The 23,074-nt window shown below is 35.4% G+C and overlaps 1 protein-coding gene across 1 annotated transcript in view; it reads right to left on the bottom strand.

The window, feature by feature from the left end:
* Window positions 1-229: 229 nt before the first annotated feature.
* Window positions 230-23,074, bottom strand: part of LOC147070329 (multiple inositol polyphosphate phosphatase 1-like) — a 40,104-nt gene continuing 17,259 nt past the window's right edge. Inside the window, exons 2-10 of the mRNA XM_085949420.1 lie at window positions 15,613-15,823; window positions 10,384-10,529; window positions 9,520-9,702; window positions 8,241-8,366; window positions 6,923-7,021; window positions 5,869-5,997; window positions 4,143-4,296; window positions 3,015-3,210; window positions 230-2,500 (exon numbers count right to left, since the gene is read on the bottom strand). Of these exons, the coding sequence (XP_085805546.1) occupies window positions 2,254-2,500; window positions 3,015-3,210; window positions 4,143-4,296; window positions 5,869-5,997; window positions 6,923-7,021; window positions 8,241-8,366; window positions 9,520-9,702; window positions 10,384-10,529; window positions 15,613-15,802 (1,470 nt within the window). The 5' untranslated portion in view covers window positions 15,803-15,823 and the 3' untranslated portion in view covers window positions 230-2,253. The remainder of the gene's footprint in view (window positions 2,501-3,014; window positions 3,211-4,142; window positions 4,297-5,868; window positions 5,998-6,922; window positions 7,022-8,240; window positions 8,367-9,519; window positions 9,703-10,383; window positions 10,530-15,612; window positions 15,824-23,074) is intronic.

Below are 23,074 nucleotides of genomic sequence, written 5' to 3'. Positions count from 1 at the left end.
AATGCGTAGTAATACTTAAATCGACAACTTAATGAAAGTGAGAAAAACAGGATACATATTTATTAATATTATTCATATTACAGGATAACTTAATGTCGACATTTCTGCATTTGGCCACAACATAATTACTATATTTTGAGAATGCGAAACGTAGACCTAATGTTTGATAGGCCAATAATTTATATTGAGGTAAGATTGTGGAACAGGTTAATTAATATTTTTAATAATTGGTTTAGTTACTTTATTCATTGGTTTTCTTTTGTATATAATTTGTATGTTTGATTAGGTAAGTCTTTTAAATAAATTATGTTAGGTAATTTTATTTTAACCTTTCCTATGCCTCACAATATAACAATGGCAGTATCTGACAGGCCGCAGATTTTTAACGACACACGTTGAATATAGTGCGAAACTCTTAATAAAATAGCTGTATTTCATAATTATTCAAACAGATGTCATCGTGTGTTTAATTTTTTTGATTATGCAAATCAATCGACAATGGCTAGTAATTTGAGTTTAAAGTCGGACGAAATAGCTCGTGAAAAATTGCGGTCTGCCGTTGACGGCCTCATAGAGCTAGAAAACTCGCTGAAAGCATATAACCGGTTAAATGCTGCAAATTACCTATTTTAACTCTCATCCATCATTCAATATAAACTCAACCGATGTTAGATTTCTAACATTTTCAGTTAAATTTATCTGACTCGGTAAAACAACAATTTGAATGTAATTTCCTTGCAAATAGTATAAAGACTTATTATTACAACGTTTTTATTAGGTCGTATTCGTATTTGTCCGGTAGTTGTTTATCCGGTACAAATCTTGCAATTGATTTTTAACTAACTTCCCGACTAGCTAGACATTTGAAACTTTTAGAATATATCAGAACACGATGCTAATGAATTTTTTTAATACTTTTAGCCATCTTTAAGTATAATTGAATTCATTTTCAGTTAATTCTGTTTTGTATGAAAAGTTATTTCGACACCATTATTGGTTGCTAGGGGTCTGGGGTCCTAGCAATTAAATTATTAATATATACGTGCGTTACTATGGAAATCAATATGAATGTCAAAATGATATTTCAGTATTATTTCTATCAAGTAGAATTTTTTTTGATCGTTTAAGCTAGTCAAGTGAAGTTTATATGATTCAAAAGAAAATTTTAAAACGTTGTATATAAAAAGTTCTTCTTATCTTGTAATTTTTATACATCTTAGTACCAGATCAATATGTATCTAAATTAGTAATTTTGATTATGAAAGAATGTATTAAGTATTTTAAATCATTCAACGTGATATTAATCCAAACTGACAATTTTTTCAGTGAATATTATTTTTTTAGAACATTGATAAATGTTAAATAATGTTGGCAGTGCATTTATTATAGATGGAAATTTAACAGCGGCACTAAAATGTATAAATGGTCCTAACTTCCTTTACTTTGAAATACTAAAACATACCTACATCATATTATTATCTAAGCGAACACAGACATTGAAACTCAATGCAACTCACAACTTGTCAATTTTAAACGTGTAATTTTGTTGGCGATATTTGGTCTGTCAGTACCAATTTGCCTGTCCAATGCTTGAATCGTGACGGTAGAATAAATCTTTAGGGTAGTGAGTCATGGAACAGTACGAAAATTCAGCTGTATGATCGGTCGACCTTTGCGACTTGGTATCTACGGGGGAAAATATTTCAGCCTTTAAAAAGTTTGCAGCATTTTACGGCGAGCGAGAAGGTCTTTTCTCTTCGAGAATTGACCGTAACACATTACATCAAAGTAGGGATCACGCACACTCTAGTGCACGCCAACCAAGGTCTTGGCAAATTGCTCCTGGGACACTGTCAGCATAAATTTGAAGAGCGCCTAATGTTCATTAATACACGGTATACGCCTGCATAACGGGTGTAGAGACGTGGCGGGTGGTGGAGGGAAAAGCAAGGTTACACCACTTCTGCTCTGACCGCCTCAATTTAGTGAAGTTGGATTAGCGTCAACTTGTAGTGAAATTTAAGTAAAATTATCAGCTTCAGTTTCATAGAGTATAAAGGCTCCATCTCCATAAAAAATGTTTATTTCCAACATCTTTTGATAAAAAAACCATTCATATATAGATTATTTATAAGTCTGCCTGATGATATTGCCCTTACGAAAGTACTAATTATTGGTACTCCCTATGGAATGAAACAAGGTATTATTGGACTTGAGTTGATGTTGCATTGATTCTTTATGTCTAAAAACTGCCTAAGTGTTAAATCTCGTTATCGATCCCATTATTGTGATTATAACAGCGGCAAGGATGTTCATCGTGTATGAAACTTTAATGGATTCTCCGGCGTTCTTGTTGCAGAAGTCGATGTTGCACTCATCCGAATCTTTGGATAGACGTTCTTTAACCCAGTCCCAAGAGCACAATCCGACACGGCAGCCATTGAAATCGACGGGTTGTTCATTGTGGAAGAACATTATTTTGGGTCCTTCTTGTTCGCATCTGAAATAAAAGAAATTAACTCACTTTTAACAAAGGTCTGGTAGTCACTATTAAACGTATCCATTGACTTTTACAAATAAGTTTAATTTTTATTTTGACCATGTCCGATCCTAATAAGATCATATCGTCTCTGTTCTGGCAGAACACACTAACTGGAGAATACTAGTTTTGAGTAATTTGACTTTGAAGTTGTTAAAATGTTTGAAATGGTCTATCATGTGAGTATATTAAGTAATCGTAAAAAGGATGACTTTAAAATAAAGACTGTTTATTTATTAAGAAGGTTTCCAGACGGTAAAGTTTGAAATAAGGAACATTTTGGTATAACTAACTCAATATGTCATTTTTTCGAATTAGTGTCTTCTGCTAGAACAGTGACAATATTATTATAATAGGCCTCCACAGTGTAGAACAGTAATTATTGACACATTACAATGCCATCTATGAAAGAGATAACTAAACATTTTAATGGTTTGAGTCTGTAATGTTTAATAAGAAAAATTATTATTCTTACTTGTAGAGTACTGCAACAATATTAGCGCCAAATGGATTGAGGAGACTGGTTCTGTATTGCCGTCTCATGATATTCGGCGTGTGGTAATTGTCTGACGTAAGAGGTACGGAGTCTTTTCCGATGCCCAATGCGGTGATGAGAGCTTGCATCATCTGGGAATGGGCAAAGTAAATATTTGCTGTAGGCTGTTCTTGGTCTGAAAAAGAAAAAAGGTTCAATTCACTTATAATATATGAATAATTAAAATATAAAATTTGTAGGTACCTATGCACACTTATTTATAACCTATAAATGGTAGGTACTAAGTCCAATGGAGTCTGGTTAGTATTTTCAAAAATGTACAGCCCCCAAAATTTAATAAAATCAAAATCCCTGATTTAATGTTTTCGATTTTGCCGAATTGATCGCACGCGTCTTTCGTTGGCTACCTATATGCCGTATCACAGAAATTATTATTGATTTTCACATCAAATAAATTCCATTTTGTTAAGAGTAATTTTTGTTACAGTTTTTCCATATTATGTGTATATATTTTCTTTAATATTCTTTTTCTTTGAGTGTTTTGTAATCTGTTTAATTTGTAATAAAAGTTATGTCCTCATATTTTTCTTTGTTTTCTGATTGTTTGATTTTGGTACACCGCAATTTTTTCCTATGATCAAAAGTGCACCGTGACTTCGAAAAGGTTAAGAACCACTGATATTGAATCTAATATAACAGCATTTAAAATTTTTTTTTTAAATTTTTTTATGCATACGGTGAACATTACAAATTATAAATTTAAGATGTTTACAACATGACATTTAAAAACAAAGAAATAGTATTGAACAGTGTAAAGAAGAAAGAAATTTAAAACTCGCATCTTGATAGGCTTTTAGACCTACGTATGTGTACATTCAAAACCAATTTTATTGAAAAATCGTCCAGAGAGAGTTTGGCGACTAAGCAACTCAATTAAAAGTACATGGATTCGGCAACTTGAACAAGGGATTGAACAAAACAAAAAAATTCACTTATATCCATGTACTGTACCTTCACATATACTTACTTTTTACAGATATGCCATTTGAATAATAAATGCGTGACATTGTTTAATTATAATAATAAATAAATTTGCAGTTTCATTACCTGGACGCTCAATCATCATTTTAATCTTCTCCAGAAGATCTTTTATGACGAAGCAGCCGAGTTTCTTGTTCAACTCGTTTCCATAACCACCTTTGTAGTAATACTTCAAGTCGTCCACATATTCTAATAGGTGGAGTTGATCTTTTGTGAAAGCCTGTACGAGAAAATATACAAGTTTATCAATCATGACAGTACACTTGGATTAACATTATTAATTATTTTAGTTGTTTTATAGTGGTCATCCTGAGCAGTTCCTCTTCTGTTCGTGATCCTCCTCTGGTTGTTTTTGAACCCAGCTGAGTGGATTAGCGAAACCGATGAAGATCTTGTTAACTTCTTGAATAATCGATCAGTCCAGTACGCAGTCTAATTTAATATATTTAAATATTGATTTTAATTGGGCACCATTTGATTTTATTTTTCATTTCAAATAGGTAATTTAACTGAAATAAGTCTTTTATTCAAACCACCTAAATTGCTTAAGTAAAAAGAATTAGAGCCAAGTTTCAAACCGATTCCGGTTACTCTTTTGTATGGGGTCACGCATCGTCACCTTACTATTAAAACCTCGTAAGTCTGTTTAAAAAGAATGTTAAGGGGAAGAAAAAACTTAATTAAAACAATATTTTAAACACCTCTCTAATCGATGAATCTGTTAACACTAGTTGTGAAATACGAGGTTTTAATTCCATGTTTGAAACTACGAGACCTACGAGTTTTTAAAATTTGCCGATAGATGGACAGCATACTAGTAGAACTGAGGTTTTGATATGATTTAAAATGTTTTTATGTTTAAATTTTGTTGAACAAACTTCATTTTTCCATAATATCGGACTTACGAGGACTTAATAGTAAGGTGACAATATTATTAATTGAATACGTGTATTAATTAAGGCGCTAAGTACCAAAACAATAAAAACTGACATTTTTATGGAAAAATGTTCTACATACCAATGCCAATAACTTCATCTATAGTCTAAGTGCCTCAAGCAAGTCAAAAAAATACAGCAAAATAATTAAACCTGTCGACGTTGTAAGTCCGTTGGCGTGTTTTATTTATAATGGTGTAAGTAGCACTGCAGTGGTCAACGGCATTCAATATAAAATAGCTGACGAAGGTGTGTTGACACTTGCGAGTTCTTAATACCTAAAATTATAGAAGCTGCCGTGATTGCTTCACACTGTAAAACTACATTTTTCAAAAGGTCTGCTTCATGAAATTTTACTGCAATGACTCGGTATTTTGTAACTACAGGCAATACTACTTTTTGGTACTTAGAGCCTTATTTAATACACGTATTCAATTTATGATGTCATCACCGTCTTCTATACATTTTTAACTCATCAAATAGGCTGTAATAATCTATTGATTCAGTTGAGATAGATAGATGTCACTGTGCATAATTTAAATAATATGTCGACACTTGAATAATATCGATTTGTGACTACACATTTTTTTAATGAAAGTAATTATTAAATAATTGCTTAGGAAGAAGTCTTCACCACTGATATGTGGCAATGTGAAAGCTGGTACCAATTCATTAAAATAAGTAAACATATTCTGTTACGTCGTAGTCACGTTTTTGCATATTCATCTAATTTTAATGTTAAAAACAAAATGTTTATTAACGTGTTAATTAAAATTGTGTCTAGTTATTTTAATAATGTCACATATAATTGCTTAATCCTCAGCACTTAAATTGAATATCTGGAATCTCATACTCACAGCGCACCATGGTGAATTCTTGTTGATTTCCCATGCCTTGTCATAACGGCACATGTCATAAATGTCACTGACAACTTTCTCGTCCAAGTTGTACCGGTAACCGAGGTGAGAAGACACGTTTTGAATGAGCTGCAATATGAAAATGATTATTATAGTACCTGTACAGATGCATGGATTAACTGGCACCAATAGTATGTAAATTAACCTACAGTACATTCTCAGTAATCCGCCACTCGATTATCCGACAACTATTATAATCCGCCGCTATTTTTACTAGTTGAAAGCACAAAATCAAGCTCTATATTTGGAAACTTCTCCTTCGTAAAACATACGTTCATTGCGAAGAAAGTAATGTACCAGGGAGGAGAAGGCCCAAGGACCGCATCACAATTATGCCGTGCTCCAATGCAACCGGGATACACAAACTGAAGCATTTGGTCATAGGGAAAGCCAGGAATCCTAAGCCATTCAAGAATATCTGCCTCACTGAACAACTGGTTGTGTCCAGTGATTTACTATTTAATATTTGGTTAATAAACTTAGTTTATAAATATGTATAATTTAGTAAATACTTGATTTTGATTATAAATAAAACCGTAATTTGCTAATTTCTCAAAAAAAAAACTATTTTACAAAATACCTGTTTTATTTTTTAACATATTTTGTATGTATAATTCGCCACTTTCACTAATTGGACACTTGTCTGGTTTTTGGGGTGGCGGATTACTGAGAGAGTACTGTATCATGATAATAACTGTTTATAATATAATTATAATTATATCGTCAATCTTATTCTTCAAGCGTAAGTGAGACGCGTTGTTGTCATCTTATGACGCAAATGTTTGACTGGTTGTGAAATTTGGTAAACTTCAAAATGCTCTAGATCAGGGGTTAACAAACTTTTTCGTCAACGGGACAATTTTGAAATCAAAAATATTTGGCGGGGTAAATATTTTGTTTTTAAAAAATATCAGGCAAAAAATATTTCATTGTGTAAACTTATATTTTTAACTAAACTACTGATAATTATGTTCTCTTAAGATTGTATATTTACCGTTTTGTATTCCTCCTTCATGGTGAAGAGGTTGACTTGTTCTTTGGTGGCCGGGTTGTTCTTGACTTCGTCAATCCAGGATCTGCAGAATTCACTCAACTACAAGTAAAATAAGCCGAAATGGGTAAAGTGAAATATGTACAATCAGTATGTATCAAAATGAATGTGTTTTTTCAGGTTACATGTAAATTGTACGTATTACATTTCACCGTAGCACAGTTCGCCGTGAGCTTTCTTATCGGAAAGAGATGATAAAATTACGCGTTGTTCATGGATTGCAGACAATAATGTTCCAATTTTATTAGATTCAATACGAACATAAATATAATACGATAATAACGCTGTCATTATTGTTATCAGATATTAAATTTGATATGTCTGATTTGATATTTTATCTAACCTAACCTAACCTAACCTTCTAAACTAAAAAATAATCCAGTATATTGGCTATTTTCAAAGTTTGTTTGCCGCAGGTTTCCTGTAAACCGACAAGAACTGTGTTTTATTTCGACATGAATCTCAGTACAACGCAAAGAGGTTGGACGGTCTTTAATATATGACCATTTATTTCCGATACAACATTTCACGGTGAAGAATGATACAGTGAACTGCATACGTGCAAATTTCCTGATATGGTTTTTTTTATTATATAGATTTGAAACATTGTTGTTATTTTGACGAAACTAATAATTTAATAAATCGATTGAGGCACTATTTGTATCCAGTAAATACTTATACATACATGTTTTGGTTAAATAAATGCTTTGTTTAGCAAATCATGTACTTATTTACTGAAACTATCAAATTCGTCATGTTATGTGATGATGAAAGAAAGGAAGGATGACTTAAAGAATCCACAGAATTTTGCTATTAGTGTTTCAAGCATGAGTATGGCATAATGGTACCCATCACAACCAAGCCAGTAGGCGATGAGAAATTCAATTCAAAGGATTGCAAACCTTTGCGTCTACGGGTTTCTTTCCTATCTGTAAAATCGTTTTAAAAAAATAATGTTTTAGTTGTTGTGGAAGAAACTCTTTTTGGTGTTACAAACTACTGGGTTCCAGGCTATAGCGATACCGGGTTAAATTCCCAATGAGCTCATAACGTTTCTAAGCCTAGGTGTGTTTCTCTACTAACTGTAATAATTATTGTCATTCATATTTTTTGTAGTAAAGAAGTGACATCTATGAAGTAAAATTTGAAGTCGGTATTAAACCAACTATTCATGATGTCTTTTCTTGAATGATTAATAGATGCCACTGTCAATAATTGAACTATCACCTTGTGACACTATTCTCAATCGATATTTTATTACCTGTAGCATAGTATCGTTAGCGGTGGCCAGTCTGGGTCGAACCATGTCGATTGAATCCCTACCGAAGAGTCCATCCAAGAATGCACGGTAGCTGTCTTTTGTGCGCCTCGAGTCAGTATAAGAGAACTGTAACAGAGAGTTGATAATGTTTAGGAATAAACACACTTGACAGATTTGCTATTATTATAGTTGGAATATTTTTTATTACACTTTGTATTTTATGTAAAACCCCCTTGTTCTATATTTTGGCATATTATTTTTAATAAACCAGGCTCTGGCTTTTCCTATTATTTGGAATAAAATATATACCTATTATTATAATGCCTTAACATATAAATGAATATTTTTTCTATTAATTGATTATAACATAATATCGTGGGGTGCTGCCAAAAGTTGGTAAGTCGTTAATTTAGGTATTTTGAGTTAACAACGGATTATGTGTCTATTTAAGTATAGATATGTATGTTAGAAACAAAATTCAAGGCCATCTGATATTATAGAATATGCACATAACAGTGGCGAAGGGTGAAGGTAGACTGTTGAGATCTGACATAAAAAGTGACCACTAAACTTTGTCAGTCAAGGGTATTTGTTTTTATTGAACTAAGATTACAGTGTTCATGGAGTGCTGGTTAGTTTTTAAAAATCAATTAAACCCTGCCTAACCAAGCCATAATAGTTTTGGTATGCTATGGGTGGTTTGACAAAGCTGATATACATTTTTTCAGTTATACTTATTTGTTTTAGATATTACAGATGATATTAGGTTAGTTTTCTTTAAATTAATTAAGCCCTGGATAAGCTAAACCATAATAGATAAAAAATATTCTTCTATCTATAAAATTATATATATTATGATTTAATGGCATAACTTTAGATATTTTATGGGTAGATGAATTAATAGCTTTTGACTATTATCTATTTTGGCTTAATTTACGCAGGGTTTAATTGAATTTTAAAAACTAACCAACACTGTCTGACCATTGTTATCTTAGTTCAATGAAAACAAATATGTATGACTGAAGAAGTTTAGTATGCAATATTTAAGTCAGTTGTTATTAGCCTACCTCCACTCTTCGCCACTGGCACATAAAGCATAAAGAAATTAGCATTGTGCGAGATTTTATAGGGCATGTAAAACTTTCAAATTGAATTAATTACTCTATAACATGATTTTGAGACTTACCAACTTTTGGCAGTAATGTAAATTTACTAATTTATTGATGTGCAGTGCTGCCAATTGTACAATAATCATTTTTTCCACTAATAAATGACTTACTTGGTAGTTTCTCATTGAGTACTGAGGAGGAAGTAGATCTGGGAATTTAGATTGCCACCTCTTGGCCATGTACTTGATGTCGTCGTACCCTTGATAGGTGAGGTCCTCGGCAAAGCTCCTGGTGAAATTGCGATTCCATGTCCAAGCTTTTAGATTGTCAAGATCTTGCTTGCAAAGGCGGTCCTAGAAATAGACATAGAGACATAATAAAAATGTGTCAACATTTATTCACATAATGACATGTTTTCTTGTATCAATTAGTTTCCACTTTGATGATTTAAGGCTATAACTCAGCTGGGGCACGGTCTAAAAAGATCGTGACTAGACGATGCGTGGATTGTGTAAATGACGCGTGCCGAACGAAATATAATTTGTGATAAAAATTCAACATGCGTCCATTTAATGTTCTGTTTATTGTTCTATTAGTAACAATAATAATATTATATTCATTGACATGTTTTCTTTTTCAAGTAAATGGGTAACGTTTTTTAGTCATCTTTACACGATTTAAGAAATAATACCCCCGTCGCCATCACGAAACAAATTTACGTGTTCACAGCTCGACTTTCGCTCTCCGATTACCAGCGAGTCCAAAATTTCGCCGCACCTATAGTTGAAAATTATTTGCCGTTTCACTGAAGTATGCTCTAAGCCCGTGCAATGTGAAAAATATGATATTTGATGAAATCTGGAGCCCGAGCCCGAAAATTACCCTTTGTGTCCGTGCCTGCGCCACCGTACATTATATTATTAATATATTCATATGTTTTTTTATCATATTTATTTGAAGGGTCCATTTTGCCCGGTTTTCCCTAGGTACCTACTAAGTTATTAAATTGCAATATTAGAAAGAAAAAACCTTACCATATCTGGGGCCGTTTTCCTGATTTCATAATTGGAGATAATCTCGTCCCTCACGAACAACAGTTTGGGAAGACTCTCCATTCCTCTCACTCCTGGAAGCCGGGTCCCGTGTCGGTTGTACGACCAAAAGAGCACAGGCTTGCAAACTGGAATAGAAAATACGTTTACTATGTGGACTGGACATGTTGTTCGGTGAGTGGACAAATGCCGTCATATGGTGGTACCACAGAACAGATAATAAATAGAATTCCAATAGGCTATATTCAATACGCCGCATGGTGAAGCAGGCTTTTGAATGTGTGAGTGTCCTACGAAAATGAAGCACGTATTATGCACGTGTAATAGTGTGTGTAATACACCAACATTAAATGAGCGTAAATGCATAAACCGAGCGCAGTTTTCAGTATTCGACGTTAAACGTATTCTAGACACGTGTGTAAGTTTAACCCGGATTCATCCTTACTCGAGTCGGTTACCTGCTATCGCCTTACCCGTTGTGTATTTCAGTTCCCATTATTTCTGAGTTCCCTGGGTGGTACCCAAGGGGCACTAAATGACTACAGGGATGCCAGCTGGATTGTCGAACTACTAAATTTCGTTATTTTTCTTCTTCTATTGGCAGTCCGGAAAAGAAAGTGGTTGCCCGTGTTCTGGTTTGAAGCTTTTTGCAATGTTTTATATAACCTGTGTACCTATGCATTTCTCGGTGTTTTATTCTATTATTAATTTTAAATAAAATAGTTGATGTATGCATTGCTTTTGACTCTTCTTCTTCTTTGTCCATATCCGCCCCTTAACTGGAGCATATGGACACCACGCGGCGCCTCCAAGAATCCCTGTCGCTCGCCAGTCTTCTTGCTTCATTCCAGGTCAAACCAGTATCCCGTAGCTCCGCCATATACACTCTGTAGATTGTATTTAGCGGCCTTCCAGGTCGCCGGAATCCGGTTGGCTTGAAGAACAGGCAACCAGGTTAAAGTTCTCTTCTGGCATCCGCAGCACGTGGCCAAGCCAGGTCCAACGTCGCCTTTTCACTTTCAGCGTGATGAGAGGCTGCTTGGTGCGTTCTCTTATCTCCTCGTTGCTCCTAAAGTCATACCACCGCACACCCAGTATTCGTCGCAAACATCTGTTTTCGAAGCTCAGTATACGGTTGCTCTGAGCCTTCGTAAGGTGCCATGATTCGCTACCGTAAAGCAGCACCGTCAGAATGCAAGCGTCGAATAGGCGGCATTTGGTTTTGACCGAGTACAATCGTGAGTCCCAGACATTTCGCATCGAGTTGAATGTTGCTCCAGCCATTCCCATTCGGATAGCAAGCTCTTTCTGCAAAATGCCATCTCCCGTCATGTGTACCCCCAGGTACTTAAACCTGTCGACGCTCTCGATGTTTTGTCCATCGCTAATCAGAGGGTAATCTGGATCAGGACAGGTGCTATTGCACAAGACGTTGGTTTTCTTCGCGTTGATTTTCAAACCAACGCGAGAGGAGTTGTTATGCAACCACACTAGCAAACAATCTACGCCAAAAGGTAATGTAGTACATTATGTATCTATAGTTATTATTGCTTCATAATGCAAATCTGTTATTAATATTTTTACCATATTGTTTTATAGTAAGTTTATGACTTACTATGTATTGAAAAATACTAGTTCGCTAGGTCTTTGACCTGAGTCTGTCAATGAAATTGCTGTAGCTACCTACCTATTAGATTATCTGGATTTTACAATCTAGCTAGAGGCCATAACGTAATGTTAAGTAGTAGAGGTGAAGCCGATTCAACTGTTAATATTTATCACTGATTAGGTTAATGAGTTAAAATGACGATAATGCAACACTATGTTATATATGTTATGACTTTTGATGTTATGTTTTATGATTTTGAATAAAGAACAGTAAAGAATATTGTTGATAAACATTGCCAGCGTTCGAAATTCAAAATTGTACAAACTGAAGCGCTCGATAATATTTCGAAAAGTATAGAATGGTTTGGGCCCACGTTGGGCGCCAGTTATACCTAGTATTTATAAAAAAAGAAGCACTTTTTTCTATTTGAGTATACTACAAACGGTACACGAAAACAGATTAACAAGATGATTAGCTCGATCAAATAATCAGATGGACTTGCCAAAGGATTAGTTCAGTTCAGGTAGGTATCACATTTGGCAACTAGAACTTACGAACCTCGATAGTGTTAACAAGGCTAAAATCCCGAAGAAGCTTTATGGCGACAACCATGCCTCTGACCGTCTCACCCGAAGAAGATAGACTATCCGCATTGGAGGCGAACCTAGCCTCTGAGGGTCTCGAAGATTGGGTAAAGCCGGCAGAGCATCTCCCACCTGGAGCCAGTCTCGGGTATCGTACATGGAAAGCCCTAAACAGACTGTGAACCATGGTAGGGCGCACTCGAGACAACATGGTGAAGTGGGGGTTTTCCGATGACCAAACCTGCGAGTGCGGTGAAATGCAAAGCATGAAGCACCTTTTTTCATACACGGTTGCCCAGTAAGCTGCAATTTCGACGAGATCCTACAAGCCGAGGAGAATGGTGTTGCCTTCGCCAACTTCTGGAGCGACACATTGTAGCTATTGAAGACCCGACACGACAAAGAAAAGTGTAAGGTGCTTAGTTTCAGTCAAAATAGACGAACCGTATGATCAAAAGAATCAGCGCTAATCAGACTAAACTGACTGGCTGTAAGACTGTGAGAGAAAAAAAAATACAGATTCAACATAGAGTTAAATCCTAATCCGTCTGCATAGTGTTTGCGGCGTCCAGTCAATGGGCAGCGTCATCTATATAACGGACTTTCGGCTTTAACGGACACCCTCTCACCCGCATTAGTCCGTTATATCGAGGTTCTACCGTACCTACATAATTATTGTTACTGTTTTCATTTATAATGGCATTTGATGGATTGTTTTATATTTAAAAAAAATGTTTCGTGTATTAAAATTTGGTTAAATAAATAGTGTGTTGGGGATGATTAGTCCCGTTTTGATATGGGGTCGTTCATCTGACGTCACCGCCTAAGGGGAGGATCTGATATAATATACTGATTGTTTTTTGATGAAGGGTTATAGGAAATGTGACTTCACAAAACCAACAAAATATCATTTTTTTCGGAGAATAAATACAATATTCCGCGAGAACATTATAGGTACTTAAAATCGATCATTTTCAACGGGGGGGGGGGGGGGGTCAGAATACCAAAAAATGTGTGACGTTATTTATCTAGGACCCTATGTAACAATGCGAATGCCGAATGGTAGAGGTATACATACATTCTAACGATTTTAAGCGATTCGAAAGTTGATTACGTTGGTACGGTTAATCTACCTGTCGGATTTAACCAAATGGTCAGACAAAGGCGTCCTAATTACCACTATGATAGGTGATAGGTAACTACCTACTCAATTATTGGATTGACTCATTTAAACTTTTGTGTAGTAATAGCACCTGTACACGTGCATGGATTTACTTGTACCAATAGTTTAAACTATCGCGCTAATAACTCTGTTTACACGTAAACGTGCCGACTGTCTCGCCAATCTCATTCTTCAAGAGTGAGCGAGACGCGATGTTATCATTGTATGGTACTATTTGACAGGTCGTGAAAATCGGTTAACCTCAAAATGAGTCTCTGCGCGGTGTAATTCATTTTTTTACCGGCAGGTTCGCCACTTTATTTCTACTGTGATCGCACGGTCCAATAATTGTCACGTGAAAATTATAAAGCTTCTGAACTTTTTTGATTCATGCATGCAATCTTCCATTTTGCACGATAATACGTGTTTACGGTGCATTTTTCGTCTTATAGCCGCGATATTACGTACTGTCAGCAGTAAATCCACGCACGTGTAAGCGGGGTATACATTCATGTGAGCTTTGTAACATTGATATATGTTTTGTTTCATACACTCGTACTGTTATGCAATCGTTTTTATAAATTCATATGCAAATGTAAAAGTAATAATAATTGTTATGTACACGTACACACTTCGGGTAGCCACGTCACGTCACTGCCCCGACATGGTCGATTCGCCAATGAACATGTAAGAAAGTTTAATCATTGCGCCCCGTTTTGATTTAAGTATGACTATTATACATGGCCCCACACCCTGAAGCGGGCCCCCAAGCCAGGATCTTTGGTACGCCCCCGACCTATAACTAAGATTAATGGCGGTATGGCGCTCTACAGTAACTTTTTCCAAATGGTGTTCGAGGTAAAATTAAGAATATTTAGTATATTTTTAGTATTTTTTAAATACATGCCCTTGAATTGTTGAATTTTCGTGTAACGACACACATCAAAAATTGCATTGCATAACTACATGTCATAGCCGGCTCGCACATCACAACTCGCCTCGTGTGCCTGACCGCCATAAATCAAAACTTCCGAGAACGGGCAGCCGGTGTTCCATGATACAACCTCACACATCTGCCTAGCGATATCGACATTCGCCGCATCGCGGCTGCTCCGAACGCGGCGACAGTCTGGAGAGAAATGGCTGATTGTGCGGCTGTGCGCATGCGCGGAGTTGATATTGGCCGATGTCGACATGCAGGCTCTGGCCGATGCAACTGCGACGCTGCGACGCTGCCGCATGCGTCGAGTTGCGTTGGCCAATCTGCGAAGCTCCATTTGATAACGTTTGTTTCTTGGTTTACGATGACGTCACATCGACGAATTCGTCGTAAGACGCATGCGGCGAGTTCTGATGTGCGAGCCCTCTTAAAACCATAAACAACATTAAAATTTAACGTAAATTAGCCCCGCAGGCGACTTTTTTATTATTAGGGTACTCGTGATGAGTATTTATCTCAGTTATCTGGTTGACCCACCACGTCGGGCCCCTCCTAAGCTTGGGCCCAAAGGCTAAAGCCCTATCAGTTTTCCCATTATGGGGGCCATGCTATTATTCCTCAGTCGAGACGACTTTCAATTTGCGACTGAGCCAACTGTGAGAGTAATGATTTACAAAAACTGGAATTTTAAACATGATAATTTTATTTTAAATAATCAATAGAAACTATAATAATGTTTTGCAAAAAAACGTAGTATAATAACTCGAATTTGCATATATTTATATCAAATCAAGCAGTAATGTTGTCCAATACGAAAGCTCGAATCGAGATAAATAAAAAGGATATCAGTTATACCTATACATTTTATTTTATAGATACATCGATATATTTTATATGAATAAAAATAAATGCTTACATGGTACATTATGCTGGTTGCTGTCTTTTCCCTTGACGAATTCATAAGCAGACTTGGTGCCGAAGCGAAGATATGGCTCGTAGTCCGATGCCAGGCAGTAGCCCTCGCGCTGGGCGCTGACTATGCACGATACTGCCAGGAGGATCAGACCAGTGAGGAGACCTCTGAGGCCATTTGATGCTGTAGTCATTGTGACGAAGCACCTTGTGGGCTGTAAAAGAGAAGTAAACATTTTGTAAAAAGATAGCGGCCTCGCACACACAAACTAGATGCAACCGCAACTTATCTGTGTACACCAGAAAACACAAAAATAAAAGAAGCGGGTAACATTCTGGATGTAGATGTAAAAAGTTATAATAATTATTGAGTGGGGAATATGGGATAAACGAATAATTAAAAATGACGTGTTAAAGAATATAGTATTTTCAATGTGTGCCAGATGGAATCCCGAAAGATGGAATCCCGAATGCCCAAATCACGAAAACCGATATCTCGAAAGCGAAAGGCGTCATAGGGATTTCGGCTTTAGGGAATTTGGTTATCGGGATTTTGGCCATTCGGGATTTCAGCTTTTGGGATTCCATGTTTCGGGATTTGGTCAATAGAGAGCATAATATGAGTGGTTCACAAGCATAGTGAACCAAGTCCATTCTGGTTATTTTTGGGTAAGCTAGGTTCAAACATAATATTTGAGTATTTCTAAATCTGTAAGGGTGTGATTTCAATTCTAAAGTGTTATTTAGAGTAAATTTAAGTTATTGTGTAAGGGAAATCATACCCTTACAGAATAAGAAATACTCAAAAATTATGTTTGAACCTAGCTTACTCAAAAATAACCAGAATGGACTTGGTTCACTATGCTTGTGAAACACTAATATGCATTACAGTTTGTCACGTAAACGAAACGCGTATTAAATATTGGTAATATTTGAGGAAACTCAGTATTTCTTGCATTGTATAGCTAAAATACTAATATTTTTGCAGTGTGACCAAAAATATTTTCGATGCAAAAATTAGGAGTTGAACTAAGAGATTTTATCAAACCCTACATTATACAAGACTACTGAGATCCTCGAAGGCCGCGCGGCTCAACGTCGTGGGTACCAGGTTCGAATCCTGGGTCTGGTGAGAACACATATTGTTTTCAATGTGTGCGAGTACGAGTATGGATCTAATAGGTTGAACAAGTGGCTAACATCTATTTCTCGTAAAAACAAAATCTATACAAAAACCTCCACGCGGCCATCGTGGGCCGTTTTAGTATCCTTATTCTTTCTTGGACATCTGATATGATTTTTATTTCTTTACCAACACATGAACATTGCAACTTATACCATGACACAGTGGCGAAGGGTGGAGGTAGGCTGTTTAGATCCGCCATAAATAGTGCGCACTAAACCTTTTCAGTCATACGTATTTGTTTTCATTGAAATACGACTACAATTATTTACATATGGTTTTGGTTAGTTTTTAAAATTCAATTAAATCCTATGGACACCAAGCCCTAATAGATAATAGTCAAAAAATATCTAAAATTATGCAATTAAATTATACTTAGCTTTGGATATTTTATAGATAGGATAATAATGTATATCTATTATAGTTTTGTTAGGCAGGGCTTAATGAATTTAAAAAAATGAACCAATAATGGATAGGTATGTGTAATATATTCTTAATCCAACGAAAACAAATAAGTATAAATGAAAAGTGTGTAAAATGTTGTTGTATCGCTAAAAGTATACCAAAACTATTATGGTTTGGTTAGGCAGGGTTTAATTGAATTTTAAAAACTAACCGACACCATCTGTAAATTGTAGTCTTAGTTCAATAAAAACAAATACGTATTACTAACAAAGTTTAATGTTCACTATTTATGGCGGATCTTAACAGCCTACCTCCACCCTTCGCTACTGCCGGGCATGACAGCCCACGAGACTCAACATCCATTTCTAGTACCTACTATGGTTGAACTGCGTTTCGAAACGAGTTTCATATTCAAATATGAAACAGGTATATTATTTTAACATATAGGTTCCTACTTTAATAGTCAAATTGGTTGACACATGACAAGATTACAGCAATTTGTTATGAATTATGACAGAAAATCAGTTAAGTGACTAAAGTGTTATTAAAACAAATGTCTAAAGTAATGAATATTATTTCATTATAGGTCTACTCTGCCTAATACCAATATCCAGTTCTACAATTCTGGACACTTAACGGAAAGCAGAATAGACAATACGACGTATGCCATTTTATACCTACAACTTTCTAATAATTTACATTACATAAGCATTTTGATTATTAATCAATTTGTATCTAAAAACATTAAAATTTCAGAATAAGTAAAACAAACACATCTAGTGTTTGTATACAGAAATAATGTTTCGAAATAGTTTGTCATGAAATTGAAGTTAATTCCGAGAGTCATGAATGCCGAACACGTCGGAATACAATATCACGGTGCTATTTTTTTTTACAACAGAATTATGATAATAAGTATTCCTCAAAACTACTCTGCCAGTCAGTGCATATGGGATACTTATGTATCTACTAAAAGTTTTACAGTTTTCAATCGATCTATGCTCCGGGCTTAATTAAGAAGAAAAATAAATGTTTTGTAAAATCAAAGATAATTAATTTACAATAATAAAAAAAACTGTTGAGTTAAAAATGTGCATTCATTAAACAGTCGCCCTCCCTATTAGCAGCCTGAACAGAGTGGAGAAGTATGTTTTAAAGCAGCAAAATAAATGTTTACTCCTGGCTGTAGTAAAAAATCTACATATCTGATGATTTCCAGTTAAGATTTATGAGAATTCGCCAATGAATAAATTATAAAATATAGAATGGTTTATTTATAAAATAGAAATATTTCCGGTTTTTGTATCTATACAGAGTTCACCGAGATTAATCAATAATAACAGAGAATAAATAGATTAACCAGATAATTAAAGATGACTCGTTTTAACCATATATGAAATTGTCAAAGAATTAGTTCAGTTCAGGTAGGTATCGCATTTGACAACTAGATAAATACACTTAACACTAGAAACGAATATCGATAGTGTAAAGTGCTTAGTTTCTAAATAGAGGACCTGTATGATCAAAAGGGTCAGAGCTAATCAGACTAAGCTGACTGGCTGTAAGATTGTGAGTAAAAATTACTAAGTTAATATAGAGTTAAATCCTAATCCGTCTACATAAGTGGTTCTCACGTGATATTTAACTGTGGCTGCACAATTAACATTGACACTTCCGCGCCAAATTTCACCTTTGTTGTGATTGAAAAAATTAAGCTAAACTTTATTTACTAAAAATATGGATCAACTTAGCTATTTATAGAAAATTCCATTTAATAAAATACATTTGAACATTTTAGTACATATCTATTTATTTAAAAATAATGCAAATGGAAATTCCTCAATACTCCTTTTTCCCAATGCGAGCCGCATGGCTGCTTCTAACCCCGCTTTCAGACGGGACACCGGTGTCCCGCTCGTATATAATAAGGAGGCCTTTGTATTCGAATAAAGGGGACATTGTATTATGTTTTTGAACGCCCAGAGCTAATGAGTCAACGCATAATTTCGCGATATAAATTAGAACATAAAACTGGCTGCGATCATAAAAACAGGTATACCGGCGGCTTGAGAATGTAGCGGCCGACGGAAAAGTGTACCATACACGCTTTGACTCATTAGTTCGGGGCGTTCATAAACGTAATACAAATACCTTTTTGTTCGAATACAAAGACCTCCTTATTATATACGAGCGCGACACCGGTATCCCGTCTGAAAGCGGGGTAAGGCCCGTTTCAGACGGGACACCGGTGTCGCGCTCGATATAATATAGGAGGCCTTTGTATTATGTTTATAAACGCCCCAGAGCTAATGAGTCAATGAGTGTCCGGTACACTTTTCCGTCGGCCGCTACATTCTCAAGCCGCCGATACACTTGGTTTTATTACCGCAGCCAGTTTTATGTTCTAATTTATAGCGCGAAATTATGCGTTGACTCATTAGCTCTAGGGCGTTCATAAACATAATACAAAGGCTCCTTTATTCGAAAACAAAGGCCTCCTATATTATATCGAGCGCGACAACGGTGTCCCGTCTGAAACGGGCCTAAGTTTATATCTGTCAACTGACTTCGATATTTGTATATCACAGTATATAATATATAGTAGTAGGCAAAATCGACAATATGAAGAAAGTAATTGTTGCCAATTCTTTGAATTGACTTGATTCTTGGTCAACGTATAACTTCGATCAAAAATTATCAACCATGGTATTATTAAAATGGTTTTTAAGTACTTGTTCATGACTCATGACTCATTTCCAATAACGCATATTTAACGTTAGCCCAGTTAATTAAATTAAATACTGAAAATGATGCCACCACGGCAGCACATGAGAACCACTGGTCTACATGACGCTGGCGCCATCTGTAGGTCTCTTTTCGAAGTCATGCCACTACAAAAACTAATATACCCACAAGTTTCATTTATACCTATTTCGTTATAATATTAATTGTGTAAATAGTAGCCAGTTTGATGGAATAATCAATAAAAAAAATGTATCGGATGTTTTGGTGTTGAGTTGTGGGATATATTATATTTTAACGATGTAAATATTATCGTTGAGTTTTGTTTGCAATTTATTCGAATGAAATATTTTATTAATATCAAAAGGGAAATGGGCACTTTTTGTTACTCGTAACATGACAGTATGCCAAGGATGCAATTACTTTTTATTTGGCCTTAACAATTATAATTAGTGGGTACGGGGACATTTTTATTCAATTTTAGTAAAAGTTAACATATTATATTTCCTTGTTGTCATTATTTAGTAATAACTGCGAATTTACTGACATAGAGGCCCGACTCACTGTTGATTTTGAGCCCTTTTTTAACAATTTCACGTCCACGATCTCCACTATAAAATAATGACAAGATAAAAAGAACTTTTTATATACCACGTTTATAAATTTTCTGTTGAATCATATAAACTTGACAATTCTATGTATTAATAAATACTTTTTTGTACTTGATAGAAATACTGAATAAATATAGAATACCTACTGAAATGTCATTTTGACATTCCATATTGATTTCCATAGTAACGCACGCATATATTAATAATTTAGTTGCAAGGACCCCCTTAGCAACCAATAATAGTGGTTTTACTTTTTACGAATTTTTTCCGAAATAACTTTCTATACAAAACAGAATTAACTGAAAATGAATTCAATTCTGCTTAAAGATGGCTAAAAGTATTGAAAGAATGCACTGATGTATTCTAAAACTTTCAAATGTCTAGCTAGTCGGGAAGTTAATTAAAAATCGATTGCAAGATTTGTATTGGACAAACAAGAAAAAATTTGTACTGGACAAACAAGAATACGAGCTAACAAAAACGTGGTAATAAGTAGTGATATTCAGTGACGTCCCGTGGGAGTAGGGGTAGGGGTAATTGAGCGTCGCTTGGGGGCGGCAGTTACTCAAAGGACGGCAAATCGAGAAGAATCATTAGGTATATAGGTATATATTATACAAATAGGTACCTACCTAAACTTAGTAATCACGGAAATATCTTTCCATTACAAAATTCACCTCACTGGTTGGAAACAAACTGTATTGACTAACATAAAAGGTTTAACAGGACTGTAATTTTTTATCGGGTTCGTGATTTCTAGTTTACTTCCGTTGTCCTTGGATGTAACGTCCTTGATGACCAGGAATGACACGTGCAGATTTGCGAGTTATATTTGAATTATAGGTAGATACTGTTACCAAATATCATAATGCCTAAATCCCCCATCAACAATCCTCCAATCGACAGAGTTGAGAAATAATGATAATATTATTGTAACTGTAAATGAGTCAAGGCTAAACGATGGTCGATGATGCACAGCGAAACAAACAAAAAGAACGTTACCGTTATCTGTTTCTAGGCAAACGAAGGATCAAGGGTAGGGACAGTCAGTCGGCTACCTACCCTTGGGCCCTTACGTCGCCTCTAAATGCGATTCGCTACCTTTTTCGCGCCAAAGCCTACGATTACAAATGTTATTAATAATTAATTGTCTCCTGTCAAGCGAAATGTACTTACGTAATGTCCCTGAATCAGTGTTTTCAATAAGTGTAAAAGTATAAATCAACACCCTCCATAAACCCATACCTATCAATACATACTTACCTTAGATATTGTAGTCGTGAAAGGATGATAAAATACTGTATAAAAAAATGAGGCGGCATTTTGTCTAGGGACGTCACTGGTGATATTGTCCACAATTTCTGCCTTAATTTGCTGTCTTTGAGCAACGCATGAAGTGCGTACCTACCTACTATCACGGGGTGTCACAGATTTTAACATTGTTCAATGATAATAATTTATTCAGCCTGTTTTCTGTGAAATCTAACTGACTAGGTATTATTTTAAATAAATCATCATTTATAGAATTTGGTAGGTATTTATATTTTAACAATTTTATACTTCTTACTTAGACGATTTTCTGACGAATCGGTTGCGTCATTTGCGTCAAAGAAAACCGCCGCTGCATGGCAGTGGTTTCTTAACTTTTACGTCTCGCGGCACCCTTCAGCGTGTCGCCATACCCTACTTGTCAGAGGGCAAGGCAGAGACAATATTCGCGCCTACATCGATGTAGTTTTTGGCGACCGCATTTCAACGTCACCCATACAGACTATAGCTCCAAACCCTACTTATCGGTACACCGCAGTGGCCTTCAGCCAGGGATCGACAACGCGCCCTCAAGTCATTTGACATGATTGAGAAAATTCTAAATATCCCTTGAAACTTTTCCCTTAAATTAGATAAAAAATATATTTTATTGTAAACTTGTTCCACGTATTTATAGTAAACAGTAGCCTGCGGCGCAATTTAGTTTATAATATATCTGTACACTTAATAATGAGCTTGCATAATACTGAATCTTGTTGAGATTATTTAATCTGTATTTTTAAAATATCTATTATCATTTTTTGTGTGTCCTTGTGTTTTGTGTATCTTGAGAAAATAGATATCGACATCTGTATAAAGTTTTTCCAATTATTATGTCAAGAGCACAGAACAGATTAATAAATGTAATTCAGATAGGCTATACAGGCAGTACACTACATTTTGAAACAGGGTTTTGAATGTGTGAGTGTCCTACGAAAATGAAACACTCGCTATAGAGTGCAATAGTGTAGGTATGTTGTACCTTCAAATACACCACTATTGAATGAATTGTCAGAACGAAGGATAAGGATAGAATGACGTATTCTTGACACGTGTTTAAGTTTATCTACACTCGAGATAGGTTACCTGGTACTCCAAACCCGCTAGGTATTTCAATTCCCATTAATTCTGTGTTTCCTGGTTAAAAGTATAAAAATCGACCTTGAAATATATAATCAAAGAACAGATAACAAATAGAATTCCGATACGCTATATAC

The sequence above is a fragment of the Rhyacophila brunnea genome, unplaced genomic scaffold, assembly GCF_057557595.1.
Source record: "Rhyacophila brunnea isolate RB1 unplaced genomic scaffold, BYU_Rbru_1.0 scaffold_22, whole genome shotgun sequence".
NCBI classification, from domain to species: Eukaryota; Metazoa; Arthropoda; class Insecta; order Trichoptera; family Rhyacophilidae; genus Rhyacophila; species Rhyacophila brunnea.
The sequence above is the reverse complement of the archived record's forward strand: the minus strand, read 5'-3'. Positions and strand labels throughout refer to the sequence as shown.